The following is a 23014-nucleotide window of genomic DNA, read 5'->3' as shown; positions in this document are numbered from 1 at the left end:
TTATCTGTAGCAGTGCGGAAAAGCTGCGCAGGATGTTCTACTTCTTCTTGGACATGGCTTTCCAAATATTTTTCCTTGCAGAATGGCTTTGAGAAGGGCATATCTGGATTCATTTCTCATAATGTGTCCGAAGTGTTTTATTTTTCGAGATTTGATATTGGTCAGCACCTCTCGAAGCTTATTCATGAGTTCGCGGGAAGTATTTTCTGATATAGCCACCTCTTAAGTGCTTCAAATTTTCTGCACATATATTCGTTCAAGGTCCACGATTCAACACCATGAAAAAGTGCAGAGAACACGTAGCATCGCAGCAGTAAGAATTTACTTTTATACCAAGGGAGAACAAGTGCACAAAAAAGTAAAAGAAAGAAGCAACATATTTAAGAAGCAAGTTAACAATACTAGTTGTGCTAGTTGAAAAAAACAATAAAATTATTGTAAACGATAATGAAATAAGCAGAGAATGGCAACTGTATATGTATAATGTAATGTAAGTAAGTAGTACTACTAGTACTAATCTACATTCACACTCAAGATGCAGTAGAAGTAAACAAACCGAGACACTTTAACTGTTACAAGGGGCACTCATAAGTCATGATTTAAAATGTATATTCATTGTAAATCACATATGATGATTTACAAACTTTATACATTGTAAATTATGATCCAGGAGTGCCCCTTGTAATAGTTAACGTGCCTCGGTTTGTTTACTTCTACTGCATCTTGATTTTGAATGTAGAATCAGGGCCGGCGATAACGGGCCTGCAAGGGATGCATTGCAGGCGGGCGCCCCTGTTTGGGGGGCGCCAGAATGAGCTTTTTTCTGCTGGTATTATGTAAAATACTAGAATAAAAAAATAATTTTTTTTTAAATGTGTTTTAAATTCGTCATAATACTCTAATCTGTGTTTGTTAATTTTCCATATCACATAATATACAAAAATATGCAATGCCGCATAGAACTCTTACCATGTAGTAGTATAATTTATTGGTCAAAGATATCATATTTCAACCAAACAACTTTGCTCTTAATGAGAATGCTTTGTTTATGTTCTTCAAATTTCTTGCAAGTTGTTAGTTTTTTATCAGCAGTTATGAGAGGAAATGAATAATTTCTAGTAAAATAAACATAATTGTGATACTATTTTCTTGACACCCGCGCCTGTCTAATTTAAGTATTATGTAAATACCTATTAATAGGTATCAAGTTAAGTATTAATCCCATAAAAACGTAATATTTAAAGTAACGGTTAAGCAATAAACGCGTTAAGCAATAAATAAAATAACGGTTAAGCAGTAATAAACATTTTAAATTTAGTTTAGAACTCTTATTTCGATTGTAATACAGAATAGTTTGTAAGTTGTACTCTGCAGTTAAAGAATCTAGCATTCAATTAATATAAAATTATATTTTTGTTAAGCACTCAGTACTATTATTAATCTACGGTTAAATCATTATTTTTATTTAGTTAAATTAAATTGGATTAAAAAAATATCTGGGACACAAATCGGAAAAGAAAAAATGACACAAAAAAATAATCTTAGTTCTGAAAGTGAAGTTGTTTTGTCAGATAATGGGTCCAATAAAACTGTAACCGAACTTTATTTACCGGAGACATTTGCGAATAGCGGGACAACGACTTAAGTCACTGCTCGGAACACACATTTTTAGGGCACAAGTCCAAAATCAAGTCATTAATATTAATAGGGAGAAAAGCTCTTCTAGCTACCCCTAAAATCAGGTGGTTTAACAACATAAAGTAATACAGAGTAATGTTCCATTACCCAGGGCATCTAAGGTAACGTTCAGTACAAAGCCTCCTTATTCGTTATGTACTGCGATGGGGAGGGGTGGTGGTAAATACAGCTTGGGGGGTCAGATAGATACGGGTCAGATTACGCAGTGTAACCGGTTTGATCTTCGAACATAAGGGTCTCACTCACTGTTCCATTTGAACACACATAATGTCCCCGTTCCCGAGGCTGGGATTGTACGAGTATCTGTGTGTGGGGTGGGGGGCGCCTGTGCTAGTTTTGCAGGCGGGCACCTTATACCCTAGCGCCGGCACTGTGTAGAATAGTAAGTAAGTGTAGGAAGAAAACAAGTTTCTTGGTTAAAAATCATTCGTGAATGGAGTCAGATATCAACTGCAGGACAATTATTCCAATCGACAAGATTATCTATCAATTACAATTATAAAATGATAAATTTAAAGTTTACTATAATAAAAATGTAATAAATAAAACAATAATTTTACTCTGAATAAAAATGTAATAACAAGCTATTAATATGTACACTAAAAAAATCTAATTCCGAGCCTGAACATCACTGGGAAATTCCCTTTGATGCAATACCTCCTGAAGCATAACGTAGAGTAAAAATCGCTAAGTAGTTGATAGACTGATATCCAAGAAACCAAATGTTGAACCTCGTTGATAAAACTCTACAGCAGCGTAGAGATTAAGTAAATATAAACAAATACACAGGCATAATTATTATAACAAAACTGCCTAAACAAGTTTGAGGTCAAGACAACAAGATTTATCAGCTACAGGCCACCAATCATTGTAAACCGTTTTAGTATTCCTATCATTAGTGTAGCAAAATGTTGTTGGGATTTTTTATATTGGGTAAGTGAGACTATTTTTTGGTGATTATTGTGTCTACAGATTTAGTATATTATGCGAAATATGGTGCTTAATAATTGGTTGTAAATGTAATCCTCATAATAATTCCCAATATAATCCTCACTTACATACACTGAAATCTTGCGTGAATGAAATCAAGGTTAATGAGACATTTTGAACTTGCAATTGAAATTACTGCTTTGATGTAACCAATATTAATTAATATTTATTTATGAATGGCAGGTGTTATTGAAAACCAGGTCTGTTGTGTTGTGGTTGTGGACTTTAATCATAACCTAAAAAACTAAATGTGATTCCTACTACCATTATATTTTTAAAATGGTATTAAACACATTTTGCAGTGTATAGTTAATAATATTTTTACACTATTTACTATCTGTCATGGCAATTGATCAAATTTTAGTTCGATTTCCACTTTAGAATGTATTTTGAGAACGGTTTTCGAAGTGTAGATCTTCTTTTTTATTATTATTAAGCGCAACAGGCCTTATGGGCCTAGGACTAAAATGTTTACATTTCTGATTACATAAATAATAAAAAACTTAATATAAGTTACATAACTTATAAATTTTATTTAATTGCACTTAAGTCTTTTTATACACTCCTTCACCACCTCCCTCCATCTCCTTCTGTCCAATGCTAGTTCTTTCCATCTCTCAATGTTACTTTTCTTCAAGTCTTGTACACACTGTCCTTCCATCTTTTTCTTGGCCTGCCTTTCCTCCTCTTTTGTATTGGTCTTCGTGAGAGTACCATTTTTGGCATTCGTTTACTTCCCATTCTCTCGATGTGCTCCAAATATCGTATTCTCTGTGCTTTGATCGCCGTCGTGATCGTTGGTCCTTGATATAGTTCTTGCAATTCTTTATTGGTTCTTCTTCTCCACTGACCTTCTATTTTCACACCTCCATATATTGCTCTTTGTATTTTTCTCTCCCATCTTTCTAAAAGGTCTGTTTCTGACTTTTTGAGCACCCATGTTTCGCATGCGTAGGTTACTGTAGGTCTGATAACAGTCTTATAAATTCTTATTTTTGTTTTTCTTAATACGTATTTCGGTTTCAATAGTGTGCGTAATGCTCCATATTTTTAATTTCCTTTAGCTATTCTTGCCTTTATCTCCCTTCTTCATGACCATTTTCATCTATTTTGGCTCCCAGGTAAATAATTTCTTTGGCTCTTTTGAACGAGTATTTTTTTCTCGGCCGTTGTTGGTGGCCGTTTTTAAATATTGTTTCTTGCATGTTTATTCTGCTTTTCCTGATTATTCCTTCCAATGTTAGATTGAATGCAGTTGTTGATAGTGGGTCTCTTTGTCGTAATCCTTCCTTGGTTTCAAACTTTTTGGATGTATACCCTTTTCAAGATATTTCGTTTGTTGTGTTTTCCATCGTCATCTTTACCAACCTGACAATTTTACTTGGTAATTCTTTCAACAGTTCGTACATCTGCTGTCTGTTTACTGTGTCGTAGGCCTGCTTAAAGTCGATGAACAAAGCATATATTACTGTTTTAGGTTCGTAACAGGTAGTCTGTATTTCTTTTAAGGCAAATATTTGATCAGTCGTTGATCTGTTGTTTCTAAAACCTGTCTGGTGTTCTCCCAGTATTTTTTCCGAATATTGACTTAGCCTTTTTCTTATACTTTGTGCCAAGATTTTGTAAACTATTTCTAGTAGTGCGATGCCTCTGTAGTTTTCGCATAGCATTATATCACCTTTTTTATGTATAGGGCATATTCTTGCTATGGTCCACTCTTCTGGCATTTTTTCTGCTTCCCATATTCTTTTTATCAGGTCATATATCTCTTTCTGTAGTCTATTCCCTCCTGATTTTATCATTTCGGCCAATATTTCTGTTATTCCTGGGCTTTTGTTATTTTTCAAGCTCTATATTTCGTTTTCCATTTCTTGTTCTGTGGGTATTTCTATTGCTATCTGATCATCTTCAATTTCATGGTTTGTTTCCTTTTGTACTTCGCTCTTACTTAGCCGTTCTGTGAAATAGTTTTGCCAGTTTCCCATTATTTTTTCTGGCTCATTTAGCAACATCCCTTTATCATCTCTCATATATGGGTTGTTTTTTTGACATCCTCTTTCCAGTTTTTTTGGTTCCTGGTAGAATGATCTTATTTCCTTTTTTTTGAAATTTTTCTTCTATTTCTTTCAGTTTGTTCTCGTTGTATTTTCTCTTTTTGCTTCTACATTTTCTTTTCGTGATTTTTCTCAATTCTCTGTATTCTTCTCTATTGCTGTCTTCGTCATTTGTGAGATTTTTAAGTCTTACATTTCTTATTGCTTCTGCTACTTCTTGACATTCTTCAGCATACCAGTCTTTTGTTTTGTGCTTTCTTTTGGTTTTCGCTAGGCTTACTTTACTTGTGTTCAAGACTGCTTCTTTTATATTTTCCCATTGTTTGTCTGGGTTTGACGTTTCTTGTTCCCTGATTAGTCTGTTGGTCCTGTCTACACATTTTGCAGTGTATAGTTAATAATATTTTTACACTATTTACTATCTGTCATGGCAATTGATCCAATTTTAGTTCGATTTCCACTTTAGAATGTATTTTGAAAACGGTTTTCGAAGTGAAGATCTTTTTACTCTGCCTGTATCAGCAATTTATAAGCAATTCTGTTTGACCATTGAAGGATTGATACCTCTTCTATCTTTTGCGCGGTCTTACGATACTTCTTCTGTTGATTTGTGATTTTATCTTTTGCTATTTTGACCACACGGGTCTTCCCCATTTTGCTTATGTGGTTATTCCATTCTTTTTTTTTCTATTTAGTATCCATGCGTTTATATCTGTATGTTACATTTTCTTCTAGTGTCTTCACTCCTCTTTCTATCTCTCAGCGTACTTCCTGTGATTCTTCTCAGTACTCATTAGTGCAGTCATTGAAGCGTAAAATAGATTTTTACCTCCGAAATTTTTTACTATGAACCGATTTACATGAGATTTTTGAAATTAGGTTTATCTTACCCTTAGCTTCAAAAGTGATTTGGACCCGAACTCCGTTTTTTATTTTAAGGGGTGAAAACAACCCCTTAATGGAAAAATTGACATTGATCCATATTATCGCCATAAAACGTGTTTAATAATAAAGAGTGACATCGTGAAGTGTTTTCTAACACAATAACCTCATGTTAAACTCATTTTCATCCCCTTGAAAACCGTACAACCATTGCAAACAACACCTAAATCGAAAAAATTTACAAAAAATTAATTTAGTATGACATAACAAGATTTAAATATAGAGTAAATGATATTTTACGTTCTATATCTTAATTATCATATTGTTAACCCCCTTTCAACCCTTAAAAACAACCCCTAAGTAGAAAAAATTTACAAAAAATTATATTGGTTTGACACGAAGACTTAAATATAGAGTAAATAATATTTTACGTTCTCTATCTTAATTACTTAATTGTTAACTCCTTTCAACCCTTAAAATCAAGCTCTGGATTAAAAATTGTATAAAAAATTTCTTTTGATAAACTAAAAAGGATTTAAATATCTTTCTACGTTTTCAAAAAAGCTATGCTGGGAAATCATATGCTCAAGTTCGTTAACCCTTAAAACTACCCCTAAATTAAAACAATAAGACATTTAGTTTTTGGGCCATAACTACTTCAATTTTGAAGCTATCACAACTTATAAAAAACCATTTTGAAGGTAATTAAAAGAGATACAATTTTTTTTATTATAATATGTACTGTAAAACCTTTTATTTTGAAACGGTGAAGGGTTAAAGGGCTCGAGAGAGACTGTGGTTGCGCTACCGCGCGCTCTTTAATCAATCATATCTTCGTAAATTTTTGTGTGATGGGAAAAACAAACAAACCAAAATTTTTGTTAGAAAAACCTATTTATTTTAATATTCCACTTTTTTACGTATCTTTCATTATTTTTGAGATATTATAAAAAGAAGGTGGTTTTTTCTAACATTCGAAATTTTTTTTTCTTAAAATCGTGATTTTTTCAAAAAATATGTGCTCCAAAGCAGCGAAAGTACTAGAATCCATCAAACTCTTCATAATAAAGTTGATTCTAGACGGAATACCATTAATTTTAATTTTGGTGGAAATGGCACTTATGAAATCCATTGATTTAAAAAAAAAATCCATTAGATGTTCCTCTTTTTTCCATTACAGCTCACTCATTTTACGTACAAAACACTTTTAACAGTATAAAGCTTATTTTAAGCACTATAAAATCCTTTCTCATTACCCTGCATTAAATTTATTCGCTTTCCGCTAGATGGCATTGGATACGTCGATTAAATTTAACACAAAATAAAAAACGGCTTTGATCTTCAATATCTCGCTTAATATTGCACTTAGAACACCCTTTAAAAAACCAATTTGTTCATTTTTTACCTGCTACAATTGTATTTAGTATAATAATATCGTTACAATGCATATTTTTGGAGATATTTGGAAAAAACTTTAAAATCGTGAGAAAGTTCCGAATTTTCAATTGCCAATAACTTGAAAAGTATTTGGTTTTTGAAAAAACTTATACCACATTTTTTGCTTAAAATTAGGTATTCTATTGACATCTGAGGTTGTTTTGAAAAAAAATTTTCACCAACGAAAAGGGGTGGCAACCACTCCCAGGGTGAAAACGTAGTTCGGGTCATTATCACTTTTGAAGTTAAGGGTAGGATAAGCCTTATTCCAAAATTTCATGTAAATCGGTTCTTAGTAAAAAATTTATGAGCTAAAAAGCTTCAATGACTGCACTACATCTCTGTCGTTTTCAGTAGTCTTTGTATTGTGGTTGTGTGGCTATGTCTTACACTGGCTTTATAAATTCTTGAGTTCATTTCAGTGTTAATACTTATGACGGTTTCGCCCTTAGACCATAAAAACTGATAGACACGCCTTGTACCGAACCGTTGAAGCAAACACCTTCCGCAAAAGTGACGTCACAATACGGCAAGAACTCGTTTGGATCCTTAGCAAAGCACTAATAAAATTACCCAATTTTAGATTTATTTTAATATAACTTCAATATTTTGTAAAAAATATGGAAGATAAATAATTTAGCAAAGTAATTAATAAATATTTTTGACTTAAAGTAATTTTGTAAAAATAAATGTTTTATTTAAAAGTAGGTACATAATATTATATCGTTGGTATATCTCTTCTTGTTTGATAATCAAAAACACATTTGAAGGAGAGTAATTTTCTTTTGGGTGGAAGTTTCAGGTTAGGTGAAAAAATATGTAGGAAATCTATTAATTTATTGACCACAAAACAAAATAGCTTTTGTTAAATTACTTCTAACTCTTATTACATTATTTAGTTTTTCACCTTCATGGTACAATCTGATGTTGCAATGGAAACTTGTTGCAATGTTGCAATCTAATGGAAACAAATTATCTTTATTAGATTAAACAAATGGTTTGTTTCAAAATCATGATCAAACATGTTCTTTGTATGTACCGGGTGTCCCAATAAGAATGGCTCTCGGCCATATCTCAGGAACCGTTTATAGTAGAGCTTTGAAATAAAAAATTTTATAACAAAAGTTGCCTCAGGAAAAGCCTGGAAATTATTTTCATAATTGTGGGTCCACCGCTAGAGGGCGTAATTGAATATCAAAAATAAAAAAATCTAAATTTTACAAAATTTTCCTAATGAAGGGGCACTCAAAATCCGATTATTGTATTCTTTATCAAATTCTGCGCATATTTTATTTAACAAGTTTAACTCTACCTTTGCAAATAAGAGGTGGGGGTGAGTGGGAACCTTGTTATGAAAAAATGGCTGTAAGTCCGGTTCTGCTAAATCAAATTTTGAAAACTGGGTCTTGTTGAAGACAGATCTTTTTGTTTAATGTAAGCGTGATAATTTTGAACCATCTTAGTAAGTAATAAGCCAGCTGGGAGGCGTTATTTAATTTTTTTCAGTAATCTAGTTTTCTTTGGAAAATATTAAATACAAGTATGCATTTTAAATCATACTTTATAACATTAGATTAAATTAACAATAGAATAGCGAAAACCGCATGTCGATACCTTTTTTCTATCTCAAGATATCTCGAGAAACGTGTAAATTTTATACATAACTGTTACTATCACCGGTAAACTAAGTTAATGAAAAGTAGTGTGCTGTGGAAAAAAACAAAATAACATTTTCCAGATGTCAACGTATAAAAATATAATTAATTAAAACAACAATATAAAGAGAAACAATACTATTAAAATTAAATATAACACAGAACAAAAAGAACTACTTAGTGACGACCTAAATATTGAAATTGTTGCCCATCATACACTACTCTAGAATACATTATCCAGAGAATACTAAACGCCATTCAAAGCATATCGAGAGCAGAAATTGAGACTGCTGTTCAATCTACTCTTGAAAGAGTAAATGTTTGCAACGAAAATGATGGGCAAACATTTGAACGTTTATGTCATCACTAAATAGTTGTTTTTATTTCTTTGTAATAGGGCTTTTCAACGCTTCTCATTTGTTTCTAGCCTCTGTCATATGCCGTATAATCCGTGTATAATATTAATATACGAGATACGAACGAGGCTCGAAACAAATGAGAAGCGTTGAAAAGACCTAATATACGTTGACAGCTGGAAAATGTTTCTTTGTTGTTTCCATAGCACACTAATTTTAATGAATTTCGTTTACCGGTGACAGTAACAGTTGTTTTTAAATTTACACGTTTTGTAAGATATCTCGAGATAGAAAAAAGGTATTAACATGCGGTTTTCGCTATTCTGTTGCTAATTTTGTCTAATTCTGTAATATGGTATTAAAAATGCATGTTTGTATTTAATATTTTCGAAGGAACACTAGATTTCTGAAAAAAATTAAATAACACCTTCTAGCTGGCACATTACTCAGTAAGTTGGTTCGAAATCATAACTTTTACATTGACGAAAAAGCTCTGTCTTCAACAAGACCAAGTTTGCAAAATTTGATTAAGCAGAACCGGACTCACAGCCAGTTTTTCATAACAAGGTTCCCACTCACCCCCACCTCTTATTTCCAAAGGTAGACCTAAACTTGTCAAATCAAATATGCGTAGAATTTTATGAAGAATACGAAGATCGGATTTCCAGTGCCCCTTCATTTGGAAAATTTTGTAAAATTTAGATTTTTTAATTTTTGATATTCAATTACGCCCTCTAGCGGTGGTCCCACAATTATGAAAATAATTTCCAGGCTTTTCCTGAGGCAACTTTTGTTATAAAATTTTTTATTTCAAAGCTCTACTATAAACGGTTCCTGAGATATGGCCGAGAGCCATTCTTATTGGGACACCCGGTACATATCTTCTCATTAATTTAGAATCGTTCAATTTTTTTGAATTGTACATAAATCATAAATCTAATTTCGCTTTCAGCAATTTTGCAAATACGAATGACGTCTTTAGAAGGTTGTTTTCTCAACTTTCTTAACTACAAACCCAGCGATATAGTCAACAACATAAAAAACATATGATGACAATGTTTTTGAAAAACTTAAATTATTTACAGTATAATCATGGTTACTAGTTATTGTTTCCCTATTATTTTCACTAGTCATAAAGTTGTCAATGAGTTGATGATCATCTGTTTTCATTTTTACAGTATTTGTTGTGATCATTGCTAAAATTATGGAAGATGTCTGTTCTATACAATTAACCTGGGTAGATCCTGTAACACTTGTGTGCATTAAGAGTCTTTTATATGCAGCTTTAAATTGTTTTGCCGTTGGGTTGTTGTTGTAACCTCCATGACTCCTAATAGAAATAAAGAAAACTTCTAAGTGATCTTGAGAAAGTTTATAGGCCGAAAGAACTTCAGATCTCCATCCATACCCTCGAAGTATTTTTTTTAAATTACCATTAGTGACTTTAAACTAATGATCATACCAATAAAACCCGTTTTTCTTTGGCTTGGATATTATAGTGGTTCACCATTGTTGGAACATTTAAGTGATCTAAGCTATTTTATAGATTCTTCAATTTTTTGAAAAATCGATCGCTTGTTTATTGTGCTGCTGTAAACTGGATTTCAGGTGTTTTGCCAATAAATTTCGGCTATTTAAAATATGAAAAATACCATTGATACGTTCAATGAAATTTTGAGTAGCTTCGCTACGTACAAATTCTTTTGAGCTTTTATTTCTCAAATAATGTATTGCCTTAGCAACTTTTTGGCTGAATGTTTGGGCAGCTAATTTCATCTTCATTTTTTCCTTATACCAATTAAAATGCCTTCGGGTTATCCTAGTTGCAAGATGAAGGCCTTCCTTTTCTTGAATGTCTACTAATTCTTCCAAATATTTCCATTTAATCGCTTTATTATTCCCGTCAACAAAATTTTGTAATATAATATACGTTTATTCAAATCAATAGTTATTACTAGGGAGCGGATTTTATGCTAAATGCATATTGCATGCATATTTCGCATATTTGAGAACTTTACTAAATTTTGCATATTTTTAAAAAACATGCATATTTTGTGCCTATTTAAATTTATATTTTCATATTTTTAAAAAAACATGCATATTTTGTGCCTATTTAAAAACATTTAAGTCCAAAAAAAAAATTTTTAAATTTTTTAATTCGACACAAAATATTTCTCCACACAGGCTGTCGTATCTATTAATTCGAGAACTACCTGAAGAGACACGGCTCATTCACTGCCTTTTCATTTTTTCTTAGAAAATACCCGATCTTTACACAAAGTACTTATAGTGCTTATAGCACGCCGTTATAAAATTATTGTAGGATGTTAAAATGATGAAGGATGGTTTACCGGGAAATCCGAATTTTATTTACTTTTATTATTTAGTAGATACCTATAATTCTGGTTATTCTTTTAAATCCCCTATTGTTAAGAGAATTTACACCTTTAACCATCGTTTTATTTTACGATTTTCTAACGGAAATTATTAACGGAACATATTAGGGGTGAATTCCCTGATGTAAATGTACTAATAGGTAGCGTAAAAAAGTATTCGTCAAAAGTCCTTTACGGGTTCAGTTGTACAGGAACAAATTACCTAATGTACCTCTACCTCCCGGTCCAGTACTGACTAGTTGGGAAACTTGGTTGGAAGCTGCAATTTTTTATGCAGAATTTTTGGCTTTAACAAGTTATGTATTTTAAATACGCCCCAATTATTTCTGTTGAAAGGAGATTTTCAAGTTATAAAAATATTTTATCTGATCAAAGAAAATGTTTCCTCGTAAAAAAATTGGAAAAACACATTGTAGTGAATTATAATCGAAGATATAGGTATATATTGATGTTGTTTTATTTTAAATAGGTAACTATTGGTATGTTTTTGTAAAAAATGTGAATAAATTGCATATATAAAAAATAATGATTTTATTTGAAAGAATAAGATTGCCGCCCCCCTATAAAAGAACCCCCTAGAATAGAATAGAATAGAATAGAACAGAAATTTTGTGGTTTCTCGAAATGCGCATCTTTTGAATTTTTGTGCATATCTTCCGCATATTTCGTAAGTTTTTACTGCATATATATGCGCATATTTCCTCAAAATTGATCGCATATAAATCCGCTCCCTAGTTATTACAATAATTTACAATTTCAGTTTACTTACAATGAAATGAACGTAAAAAAAGTCTTAAAAGCATGAACATGCTTGTTGACCTAAATAACCTTAAGTATTGCAAATAAGTCTTCACATATGTGGAGGGTCAAATAATACATATTTTGATTTGTTACTGGATGTAGAAAATATACTTTATTTTAATTCACAACGCCTATAAACACTTTTAATCTCTAACGTTTTCTGCCGTAAACTGACGTCACACACAGCTGTGTGAATCGTTTTATGTTGGCTTCACTCCTCGAGACGAGTGAATAGTATTACGGCGTGTCTATCAGTTTTTATGGTCTAAGGTTTCGCCATATAGTGGTATTAATGCATCCTGCCAATCTATTAATTTGCTTTTTGTACTTGCTCTATCACTTCTTTGTCCCTATCTCCATAGCTGGACAGTGTAGTTTGTAAATACACAAACACATGGTAATAAAATACCTGCAAGGTATTTTATTGATGCCTTGCTTGTTCAATATTAATGCCCTCCATTTTTATTTCACATCTGATGGGTTCTTTGTTGATTTTTTTTGTTTTAGGTTTCGTTTGCTCTTGTGTTAAATCTAAGGACGATTCTTTGCATGCTATCTTTCATCTTGGGCTATGAATAATGCATCGTCTACGTAACAGAGTATTTTTACTTCTTTGTTTTCTATTCTGTATCCTCTTCCTTTGTTGGCACTTTTAACGATTTCATCCAAGATTAAATTGAAGAGCAAATGAGTCTCCCTGTCTTATTTCGCTGCCTATACGTCTATAGTTTCTACATAAGTTATCTATCTATTTTAACTTCTATTTTGTTGTTTCGGTAGATCTTTGAAATCGTTTTTATGATATTTAGGGGAACTTCTCTATTGAGAACACCTCTAATACACGAGCGGGACACCCTCAAAAAAGCGCTTAGTTTTCGTGATACTGACCACGGAGGGGTGAATGGCTAATTTTATTCACACTTTATATTTTCGAGGGTGCTGAAAACGAAAATGAAGTTTATTTTGAATTTTATGTGGGGGAACATTGTCAAAATCGCAATTTTAACTTAAAAATAAAAAAAAAATAAAATCACGTTTTTTTGAGTTTACCTCGCTACAACTCTGTTCAATTTTAATATTTTTTTCTGAAGCTTTTAAAGTGTATAGTACTAACATTTCTGAAGACAACGGTACCTGTTTCAAGCTTTTATTCTTATCCTGATAAAGGTTATGAATTTTTCAATGGAAAAGGTGTGGATTTGTGCATTGCAAAGTTTAATCGCAAAAGTTGTGTGACGAAGTTTAAAATTTAGCTTCTTAATCACATTTATGTTAAAGTAGAGAGTACAAAGAAGTTTTCTGGTAAGCTTTAGATCAAAATGTTTTATAGAAAAAAAAATGGTGCAACTTTTAATATCGGCATTAGAGATCCCCAATATAACGCTTATTTTTCGAGATACTGACCATGGGTGGAGAATGGCTAATTTTGGTCTTAGATTATGTTTTTGACCGTGATGAAAACGAAAATGAAATTTATTTTAAATTTTAGGTGGGGGAATATTGTCAAAATTGCAATTGTACCCTAAAAATAAAAAAAAATCTAAATCACGTTTTTTGCGTCTAGCTCGCTACAACTCTGGTCCGTTTTAATATTTTTTTCTAAATTTTGTACACAATATATCGCTAATTTTTTAAAGACAATGGTTTCTGCTCTACGCTTTTAGTCTTATTCTAGTAAAAGTTATGATTCTTTTAAAGTACAAGGTGCAGATTCGTGAATTGCAAAGTTGAATCGCAAAATTTGACTAACAAAATTTGAAATAAGTATAGATTTTAAATCAAATTCAAAAATAAAACATAAGTACAAAGAAGTTTTCTGGAGAGATTTGGATCAAAATATTGTATAGAAAACAAATGGTGCAACGTTTAACACCTACGTTATAAATCCCCAAAATAACACTAATTTTTTGAGATACTGATCATTGGTGGTGAATGGCTAATTTTGGTGTTACTTTATGTTTTTGATGGTGCTGAAAATGAAAATCAAGTTTATTTTGAATTTTAGGTGGGAGAAAATTGTCAAAATCGCAATTTTGCCCTAAAAATTAAAAAAGTTAAGCCACGTTTTAAGTTACAGGGGTTAAAAACTAAGAGAAAGTTTAGTGTGATTTTTAATTTCAAATATCTTATTCAAAGCAAACTTTTATTCATTCTAAGGCCTCGGTAATAAAATAATATTTCATTCTGCGTTTAAATTTTTCAAATATACTTATTAGTTTTCTCAGGATTAAAAAAAATGATTACATTTAAAATACATCGAAAATTTTGACAGGCGTCAAAATTTTGCATTTTGCTCCTTTCCCCTTAAATGCTCCTAGAGTCCTCCTATGAACGCTCAGTTATTGGCGCAATTCGTCTGTTTAAATTTTGGGTAATTGTAGAAAAATAAAAAATGTTGTTTCTGCGGTTTTTTTGTCTCTCCCTAAACAAGATATATACCCCAAAAAATATGTCGTTTTGTACCTACCCAGTCCTAATATAGCTGGCTTGTGGTATTCAAAAGTCACCTCTTAAAAGAAAGGAAAAAAATTCAGATCAGTCACTTTTCCACACACATACAAACATACATACACACAAATATTTCCCCTTTTTAAATAGTCAAATTTCTGAGCTCGGTAACTTTCGAATGATATAACCGATTTTAAAAATTCGACATGCGTTAGATAGGTAATGATCAGTACTATCAGAAACCGCAAAGGTCGGACCTAAATTTTCGAAATTTTTGAGAGATTTGGAGACGAGAACGAAAAACAGACCCTAAATGAAAAGGGCCGTAAAATCCACACCCTCGAACCAAAATGGATGGTTGATATATGAATGGGAGAGTCTTTTTGTAAACTTTAAGATGGGACTTGCCCAATTTTCAATTCAGTCAGATTTAAAAAATTGAAAATTTCGTATATATAAATTCGTGTATATATTGAAAATTTCGTGTATAGTGTGGCATGTAGGATGGTTGTGCGTCACTGGCGAGAACTGCCGCTCTTTGGAATATCTAATAATTAAATATATCAGATATCATTAATACATTTATTGCAAAAACAAGTTTATATAACGTATACTAGTTTTTCTTCATTTAATGTACCTACATGATAATATTATATAAACTTATTAGAAAAACAAGTGGAATATAATTTCAAATAATTCTGTCGGTTAATTTGTGAGTTGATTTTATAGTCACGAAAGTTTTGATAAAAAACTTTAATTACAAAATCAAACGTGAGTACATTTTAGATCTTTGCATAAAATATGAAAGCTACATTTTATTTTGCAAAAAACAACATCAGTTACCGTAATAATTTTATTCGCAAAAAGAAACATCTTTGTACTTACGATATATTATACACATACAAATGCAATGCAAAAAATAAAATAGTTATTTTAGAACCAATGATATATTAGATCTATAGGTATAAACACACCATTCGGAATTAAAAATACACTGGGGTGCAAAATTAACCGGACACCTTAAAAATGGGTCATTTTTGATGTCTCGAATTTTCTAAACCTGTTGTCCGATTTAAGTGATTTCTTAATATGTTATAACCTTATTCTTTAACAATATCGCTGTAATCATATTGTTGCTAAACAGGTAAATTTTCATTGGATACCGGGTGTACCAATGAAACTGTGTTTTTTTCTCAAACTTCGCATCACCCTGTGGAATATTCTAGCATTTATAAAATACTCAAATTAAAACCCAACTATAGCTTCATGTTTTCTTAACATTCTGTTTTTTGATTAATTCGATTATGTTGGACCGTAAAAAAGTTAGATACTTTATCAATTAGCTATGTTTTTCATCAATACAGGGCATGTTTTTAAATAAGTATGGCAAACTTCAAGGGGTAATTCTACATGAAAAAATAATGACAGTGTGCTTTATAAACCTATGTCCGCAAATGCTTCGTTTCTGAAATAGAGGGTGTTAAATTTTTTCTTACAAACTGACGATTTATTTATTGCTTTAAAACCGGTTGAGATATGCAAATGAAATTTGGTGAGTTTTCTAGTTATTGTACATTTTTTCACATACAAGTAAGAATTTAATATTCACCATTGGGGCGCATACGGGTAATATGATACTTCATACGGCCAAGGATATTATGAGGCTTCTGTGATGTCAGGAGTATACTCAGGCGTGCAGACCAGACTTCGGAAAATTGAAGAACACGCTATATACATACGAACACTGTGCAGCTCATAACTTAAATTTAGTTATCAATGATGCAGTTGGATGTGTAAGGGATGTAGCGAACTACTTCGCTCTTCTTCAAAGTATATATTATATATCTATCTCTATCAGTATCAATAGAAAATTAGTATAGTATAAGTATTAGTAGAGTACTATCTTCATTGGCAGGTGGATCCGAGACTTTGAGTGAATCCGAAGTTAAATCCAACTAAATGGGCTTCAAGACATGAACCTATTTTGGCAATAAAACTTGATTCCCGGATGTTATGAAAACAAAAGGATTTTGCTTGAAAGCAAAAAAACGGACGAAGTTGCAGGAGCAAACACAACGGCAAAAGCAATGGACAGTTTTAAATTCATTATTATGACTCTTATTCTATCTAAGATATTCAGTCAAGTTCAATATCTCTTCTTAAATACTTCAATTGAAAGAAAAAGATCTGGAAAAAGCTGTGCAGACTCGAAAAACGTGTAAAGACCATTTACCAAACATTCTAGACTGCTACCCGGCTATAAGGAAAGAAGCTGCTAATTTTATATTACTTTTAAGGGGATCCCTGTTCTCCTAAAAGTATTCCAGATCCTCCAGATCCCCCTGTAGGCACCGAAAAGGCCTAGAACCGCTCCTGGGGGCCCTTCATGTGGTTTACAGTGGGGCCCAAAACTTGTAGATCCGGGTCTGTACCGGGTGTCCCAGAAAGAATGGCTCTCGGCCATATCTCAGGAACCGTTTATAGTACAGCTTTGAGAAAAAAATATTTATAACAAAAGCTAACTCTGGAAAAGCCTGGAAATTATTTTCATAATTGTAGGTCCACCGCTAGAGGGCGTAATTGAATATCAAAAATATAAAAATCAAAATTTTACAAAAATTTACCTAATGAAAGGGCACTGGAAATCCCATCATCGTATTCTTCATAAAATTCTGCGCATATTTGATTTCATAAGTTTAGGTCTTCCTTTGCAAATAAGAGGTGGGGGTGAGCGGGAACCTTTTTATGAAAAAATGGCTGTAAGTCCGGTTCTGCCAAATCGAATTTTGCATACTTGGTCTTGTTGAAAACAGCTTTTTTCGTCATTGTAATTGTCTTACTTTCGAAATAGCCTAATAAGTAATATGCAAGCTAGGAGGCGTTATTTAATTATTTTCAGAAATCTAGTTTTCTTTGGAAAATATTAAATACAAGTATGCATTTTTAATCCCGAATTAGAAAATTAGACCAAATTAGCAATATAATGCCGAAAACCGCATGTCGATACCTTTTTTCTATCTCGAGATATCTTAAGAAATGTGTAAATTGTAAACATAGCTATTACTGTCACCGGTAAACGAGGTTAAGAAAAAGTAGTGTGCTATGCAAAAAACAAATAAACATTTTCCAGATGTAAACGTATATAATTAATTAAAACAACAATAAGACAAACAACACTATAAAATATGACAAAGAAATAAAAGCAACTGCTTACTTAGTGACGACCTAAATGTTCAAATTGTTGCCCATTATTTTCGATGCAAGCATTTACTCTTTCAAGAGTAGATTGAACAGCAGTCTCAATTTCTGCTTCGAAATGCTTTGAATGGGGTTTCGTATTCTCTGGATCATTTTTTTCTCGAGTAGGCCTAGCTGCAAAAACCGTCCCCATACCTAAATAAAAGTGAAACACCAAACCGTCCCCACACAAAACAGTTAAATCTGATGATAGTCAGATAACTGGACCCTTTCTTTTCGATAATGCTATTATTGCTGAACGCTATCTAATTTTTTTAAAGAATGAATTGCCTCTTCTTCTAGATGATGTACACCGCTAGCAGTTCGTAGTTCCATGTTGTTTCAGCACGATTGTTTTCCCGCGCATTTTTCCAGAGTAGTAAGAGATTTTTTAGATGAGTCATTCGCTGATAGATGGATAGGATGTGGAAGTCTATTTTTTGACTAGTGAGAACACCAGATTTAACTGTTTTAGACTTTTATTTATGGGGGCAGATTAAAGACCTTGTTTTTGCCGCTAGGCCCACTACACGAGAAAACATGATCCATAGAGTAGGAAACGCCATGCAAAGCATTGCGAGAGCAGAAATTGAAACTGCTGTTCAATATACCCTTAAAGAGTAAATACTTGCATCGAAAATTATGGGCCATAATTTGAACATTTGAGTCGTCACTAAGTAGTTGTTTTTATTTCTTTGTTATATTTTATAACGTTGCTTGTCCTATTATTGTTTTAATTAATGCACGTTGACATTTAAAAAATGTTTCTTTGTTTGTTCCACAGCACACTACCTTTCCCTAACTTCGTTTACCGGTGACAGTAACAGTTATGTTTAAAATTTACACGTTTGTTAAGATATTTCGGGATAGAAAAAAGGTATCGACATGCGCTTTTCGCTATTCTGTTGCTAATTTGATCTGATTTTGTAATACAGGATTAAAGATGCATGCTTGTATTTAATATTTTCCAAAGAAAACTAGATTTCTGAAAATAATTAAATACCGCCTCCTAACTGGCATATTACTTAACAGGCTGTTTCGGAATTGTAACTCTAACATTGACAAAAAAAGCTGTTTTTAACAAGACCAAGTTTGCAAAATTCGATTTATTAGAACCGGACTTACTACCATTTTTTCATAACAAGGTTCCCACTCACCCCCACCTCTTATTTGCAAATGTAGACTTAAACTTGTGTAATCAAATATGTGCAGAATTTTATGAGCAATACGATGATTGGATTTTCAGTGCCCTTCTGTTAGGCAAATTTTGTAAAAATTTTATTTTTTAATTTTTGATATTCAATTACGCCCTCTAGCGGTGAACCTACAATTATAAAAATAATTTCCAGGCTTTTCCCGAGGCAACTTTTGTTATAAATATCTTTTTCTCAAAGTTGTACTATAAACGGTTCCTGAGATATGGCCGAGAGCCATTCTTATTGGGACACCCGGTACAAAAGTGGTTATTTAGGACAAGTTTATATATTTTCTTTTATAAATATATAAATTTCATACTTATTTATATTATTTAAAATAATATTGGTGAAACTAACCAATCTATTAAAAAAAGAAGAAAAAAACTCTTAAGGTGGGATTTGAACCTACAAATCGAAAAAAATTACCAGACGGTCGCTGAGTTCGACAACAATAGGTTCTAAATAAAAAAATAATACACAGATTAAAGTAATAAATCATATGTGACAACTCATGACAAGTAAGGAGTCCCCGAATTTGTTTCGTGCTGGAAATGTTTACTCTATTGTTCGACACATGTTAGTAATATTTTCTGGTGATAATTTGAAATTAAATTAAACATTGTATGGAAATTAGGTGGACTTATCCTTATACTCCTATTTGGTTTTACCATGAAGAATCACATATTATTTCCGAATTGTAATTTTTCATTGATTTAGTTGGGTTTCCTATTGATTTTGTATTGCAACCATGATGTGATTTTTTTTACGTAATGTTAGGGGAGCCCAAGCGGGGATTTTTGCAGTTTCTCGAGCGCGTCAGAAAATCACAGGAGGGAAAACTTTATGCCCTGTAAATGTACCTCTACCATATTATCTCAGGAGTTCGTTAAGGGGGGTCCGAAAAAAATCTATGCTTAGAAAAACTCAAAATCGTCAGATTAAGATATGGTAAGTTAAGTATATGCAGACAATGTATGTTTTAAAAATCTGACGATTTACGCAGGCAGAGTTGCAGAAGTTTGACTTGAATGTTTGAGCTTGACTTAATTTCAAGTCAAACTCAAGGCAATCCTTCTGACAAATAATTCAAGTCAAGTCAAACTGGTTAATCGTACAGGTTTGAAAATTCAAACTGTTTGTCAAACTAGTTTGAAAGTGTTTGAAAAATAATTTATTTACTACCTGGATATACTTTTTGTCGAGATTGACATGTTAATTGCTAATTAAGATAAGAAAATTAATAATACAATGAGTGCCACATAAAAGTATCTTGATACACGGAGCGATTATAATCAAAATAGGGTAAATTTTTTGAAAATGATTCCTGTATGCTTAGAATTGCTTGCTGGCAAGTTTCGTTTTATCGATATAACTTTTTATATTTGAGTGTTACGAGATTAAAACAAAGAATTCGTTGGATAGTATTTTTATCATATCAAGTGTAATTTAATCTACTTTGGAAGCTTTCAAGTATTACGTAACGCAAGTTAGGGGGGGGGCCATGTAAAACGTTACGGCGAGTTATACGGGGGAAAGGGGTTCGAACAGTACGTTACGTAACATTATAAAAAAAAACTACGGAATCAAAATCTCCCAACTTTTCAACTTTCGTTTATATTTTACGTAGAACCCCTGGATTGTATTATATTGGCCCCTCACGCTCCGCTAATGTTACAATAGGACAATAGTATTCAAGTGAAAAAATCTTAAAATTTGTAATAACCAGATCAAGCACAGTAACATGTGTTTGCAATAAATAGCTGGACCTTTCTTCACAACAAAAGATGAAAAGATACAGATGGGATAAAGAGGTTGTAAGAGCTTTAAAAATTGTGTTTCGTAATACTTTAACGGCCCTTTAACAAAAATTTATGAAGGAACAACAAAATATTATGTTTTTGATAGAGTAGATTTAATGAATTTTTTGCGACTTTGCAATGTCGTCTTAAATAATTATTTCACTATTTGTCATTTTATAACGCTGTTCTTTATTTTTACCTAATACAAGTATGCAGAATTTTTTCTCTTAATTTTTGCACTTGGAATACCTTCAAAATCAGACTCAATTTGATCTCACAAAGCACACACTTCAAAACGAACGTAATAAACAAGCCAAGCATATACTTCTTACTAATAATATGAACTACAAACTAATTTGCGGAGTAGCAGATTCAGACCTATCCAAATAAAAAAAGTCAAAACAAAAGTCGGTAAGCTCTGAATTAGAATTGGAAATAAACACGTTGCGCAATATCATATTAAAACTTCAAACTGTTTGAAGAAGTTTGATTTCAAGTTAAACCTAAAGAAATTGAAATCAAGTCAAGTCAAATTTTTTTGCAATAAAAGTTTGGTTTTCAAGTCAAGTCAAGTTTCTTCTTCTTCTTCAGTGCCTTATCCGCTCCGGATGTTAACGATAATCAAGGCTATCATTGTTTTGTTGACTGCTCTGCGAAACAGCTCCGCGGAGGTTATCCCAAACCATTGTCGGAGGTTTTTCAACCACGAGATACGACGGCGTCCCGGTCCTCTCCTGCCAAATACTTTGCCCTGCATGACGAGTTGAAGAACTCGATATTTTTCTTCGTTCCGCATCACGTGGCCAAAGTACTCAAGCTTACGTTGTTTCACTAAATTAAGCACTTCTTTTTCTTTTGTCATGCGCTGTAGGACCTCAATGTTAGTGACATGGTCCACATAAGATATTTTTAGTATCCTCCTGTAGATCCATATCTCGAAGGCTTCAATCCGCTTTTCAGTGGCTTGCGTCAGTGTCCAGGCTTCAACTCCATACAGTAGCACCGGAAGAACGTAGCACCTCACTATCCGCATCTTTGTTCCCAAACTGAGATCACTGCAGCACAGCAAGGATCTCAGCTTGATAAATGTAGACCGTGCCATTTTCATTCTGGATCTAATCTCTTGAGCGTGGTCCCATTGTGAGTTGAGGGTAGTTCCAAGGTAAGTGAATCTTTTGACTCTCTGGATCTCTTCGCTATCTGCCATTAGTGCCCCAGGATCTAAATTTACACGGCTGACAACCATGAATTTAGTTTTCTTAATATTAAGGTTCAGTCCGTATGTTTCGCTCACAGTTCTCACACGGTCTAGTAAGGCCTGTAGATCATTTAGGCTGGTTGCTAGCAATACAGTGTCATCGGCGTAGCGGATATTATTGATGTATTCACCGTTCACTCGGATTCCCATCTCTAGGTTTGTGAGGGCTTCAGTAAAAATTTCCTCAGAGTATATATTAAAAAGAGTCGGCGAGAGCACACAGCCCTGCCTTACTCCTCGCTTGATCTTCACTTGGTCGGTCAACTGGTCTTCGACCTTGACTTGAGCACGCTGGTTCCAGTATAAATTCATGATGATCCGAATGTCCTTCTCATCTAATCCTACTCTTTGTAGGGCGGTGACCATCTTCTGGTGCTGGCAACGGTCAAATGCCTTGGCGTAGTCAATAAAACAAGCATAGACATCACAACTAACATCGCGGCATCTCTGAAGCAGAACTTGTAAGGTGAAAAGTGTCTCACGTGTACCCATGGAATCGCGGAATCCAAATTGCATTTCGCCGACATTTTCCTCGCATTTCTTGTAAATTCTGGCATGTATGATTTTAAGAAAAATCTTAAGTGCATGACTCATAAGGCTGAGAGTCCGGAAATCTTCGCACGTTTTCGCATATCGTTTTTTTGGTATTGTTACAAACGTTGACAATAGCCATTCCTCTGGGATATTACCTGAATCGTATATGTACGTTCAGTTAACTCCTCCGTGCTTACTTCACTCATCAGCTTAATAAGTTCGACGGGTATTTCGTCTGGACCTGTGGCTTTACCATTCTTAGATTGTTTTAAA

At 32.9% G+C, this 23014-nt stretch overlaps 1 protein-coding gene across 1 annotated transcript in view; it reads left to right on the top strand.

Annotated features, from left to right (window-relative positions):
* The first annotated feature begins 2353 nt into the window (after nucleotides 1-2353).
* Nucleotides 2354-23014, top strand: part of LOC126890075 (serine protease inhibitor 27A-like) — a 157234-nt gene continuing 136573 nt past the window's right edge. The window contains exon 1 of the mRNA XM_050658905.1: nucleotides 2354-2631. Within this exon, the coding sequence (XP_050514862.1) occupies nucleotides 2607-2631 (25 nt within the window). The 5' untranslated portion in view covers nucleotides 2354-2606. The remainder of the gene's footprint in view (nucleotides 2632-23014) is intronic.

The sequence above is a fragment of the Diabrotica virgifera genome, chromosome 8 (genome assembly GCF_917563875.1).
Source record: "Diabrotica virgifera virgifera chromosome 8, PGI_DIABVI_V3a".
Taxonomy (NCBI): Eukaryota; Metazoa; Arthropoda; class Insecta; order Coleoptera; family Chrysomelidae; genus Diabrotica; species Diabrotica virgifera.
The sequence above is the reverse complement of the archived record's forward strand: the minus strand, read 5'-3'. Positions and strand labels throughout refer to the sequence as shown.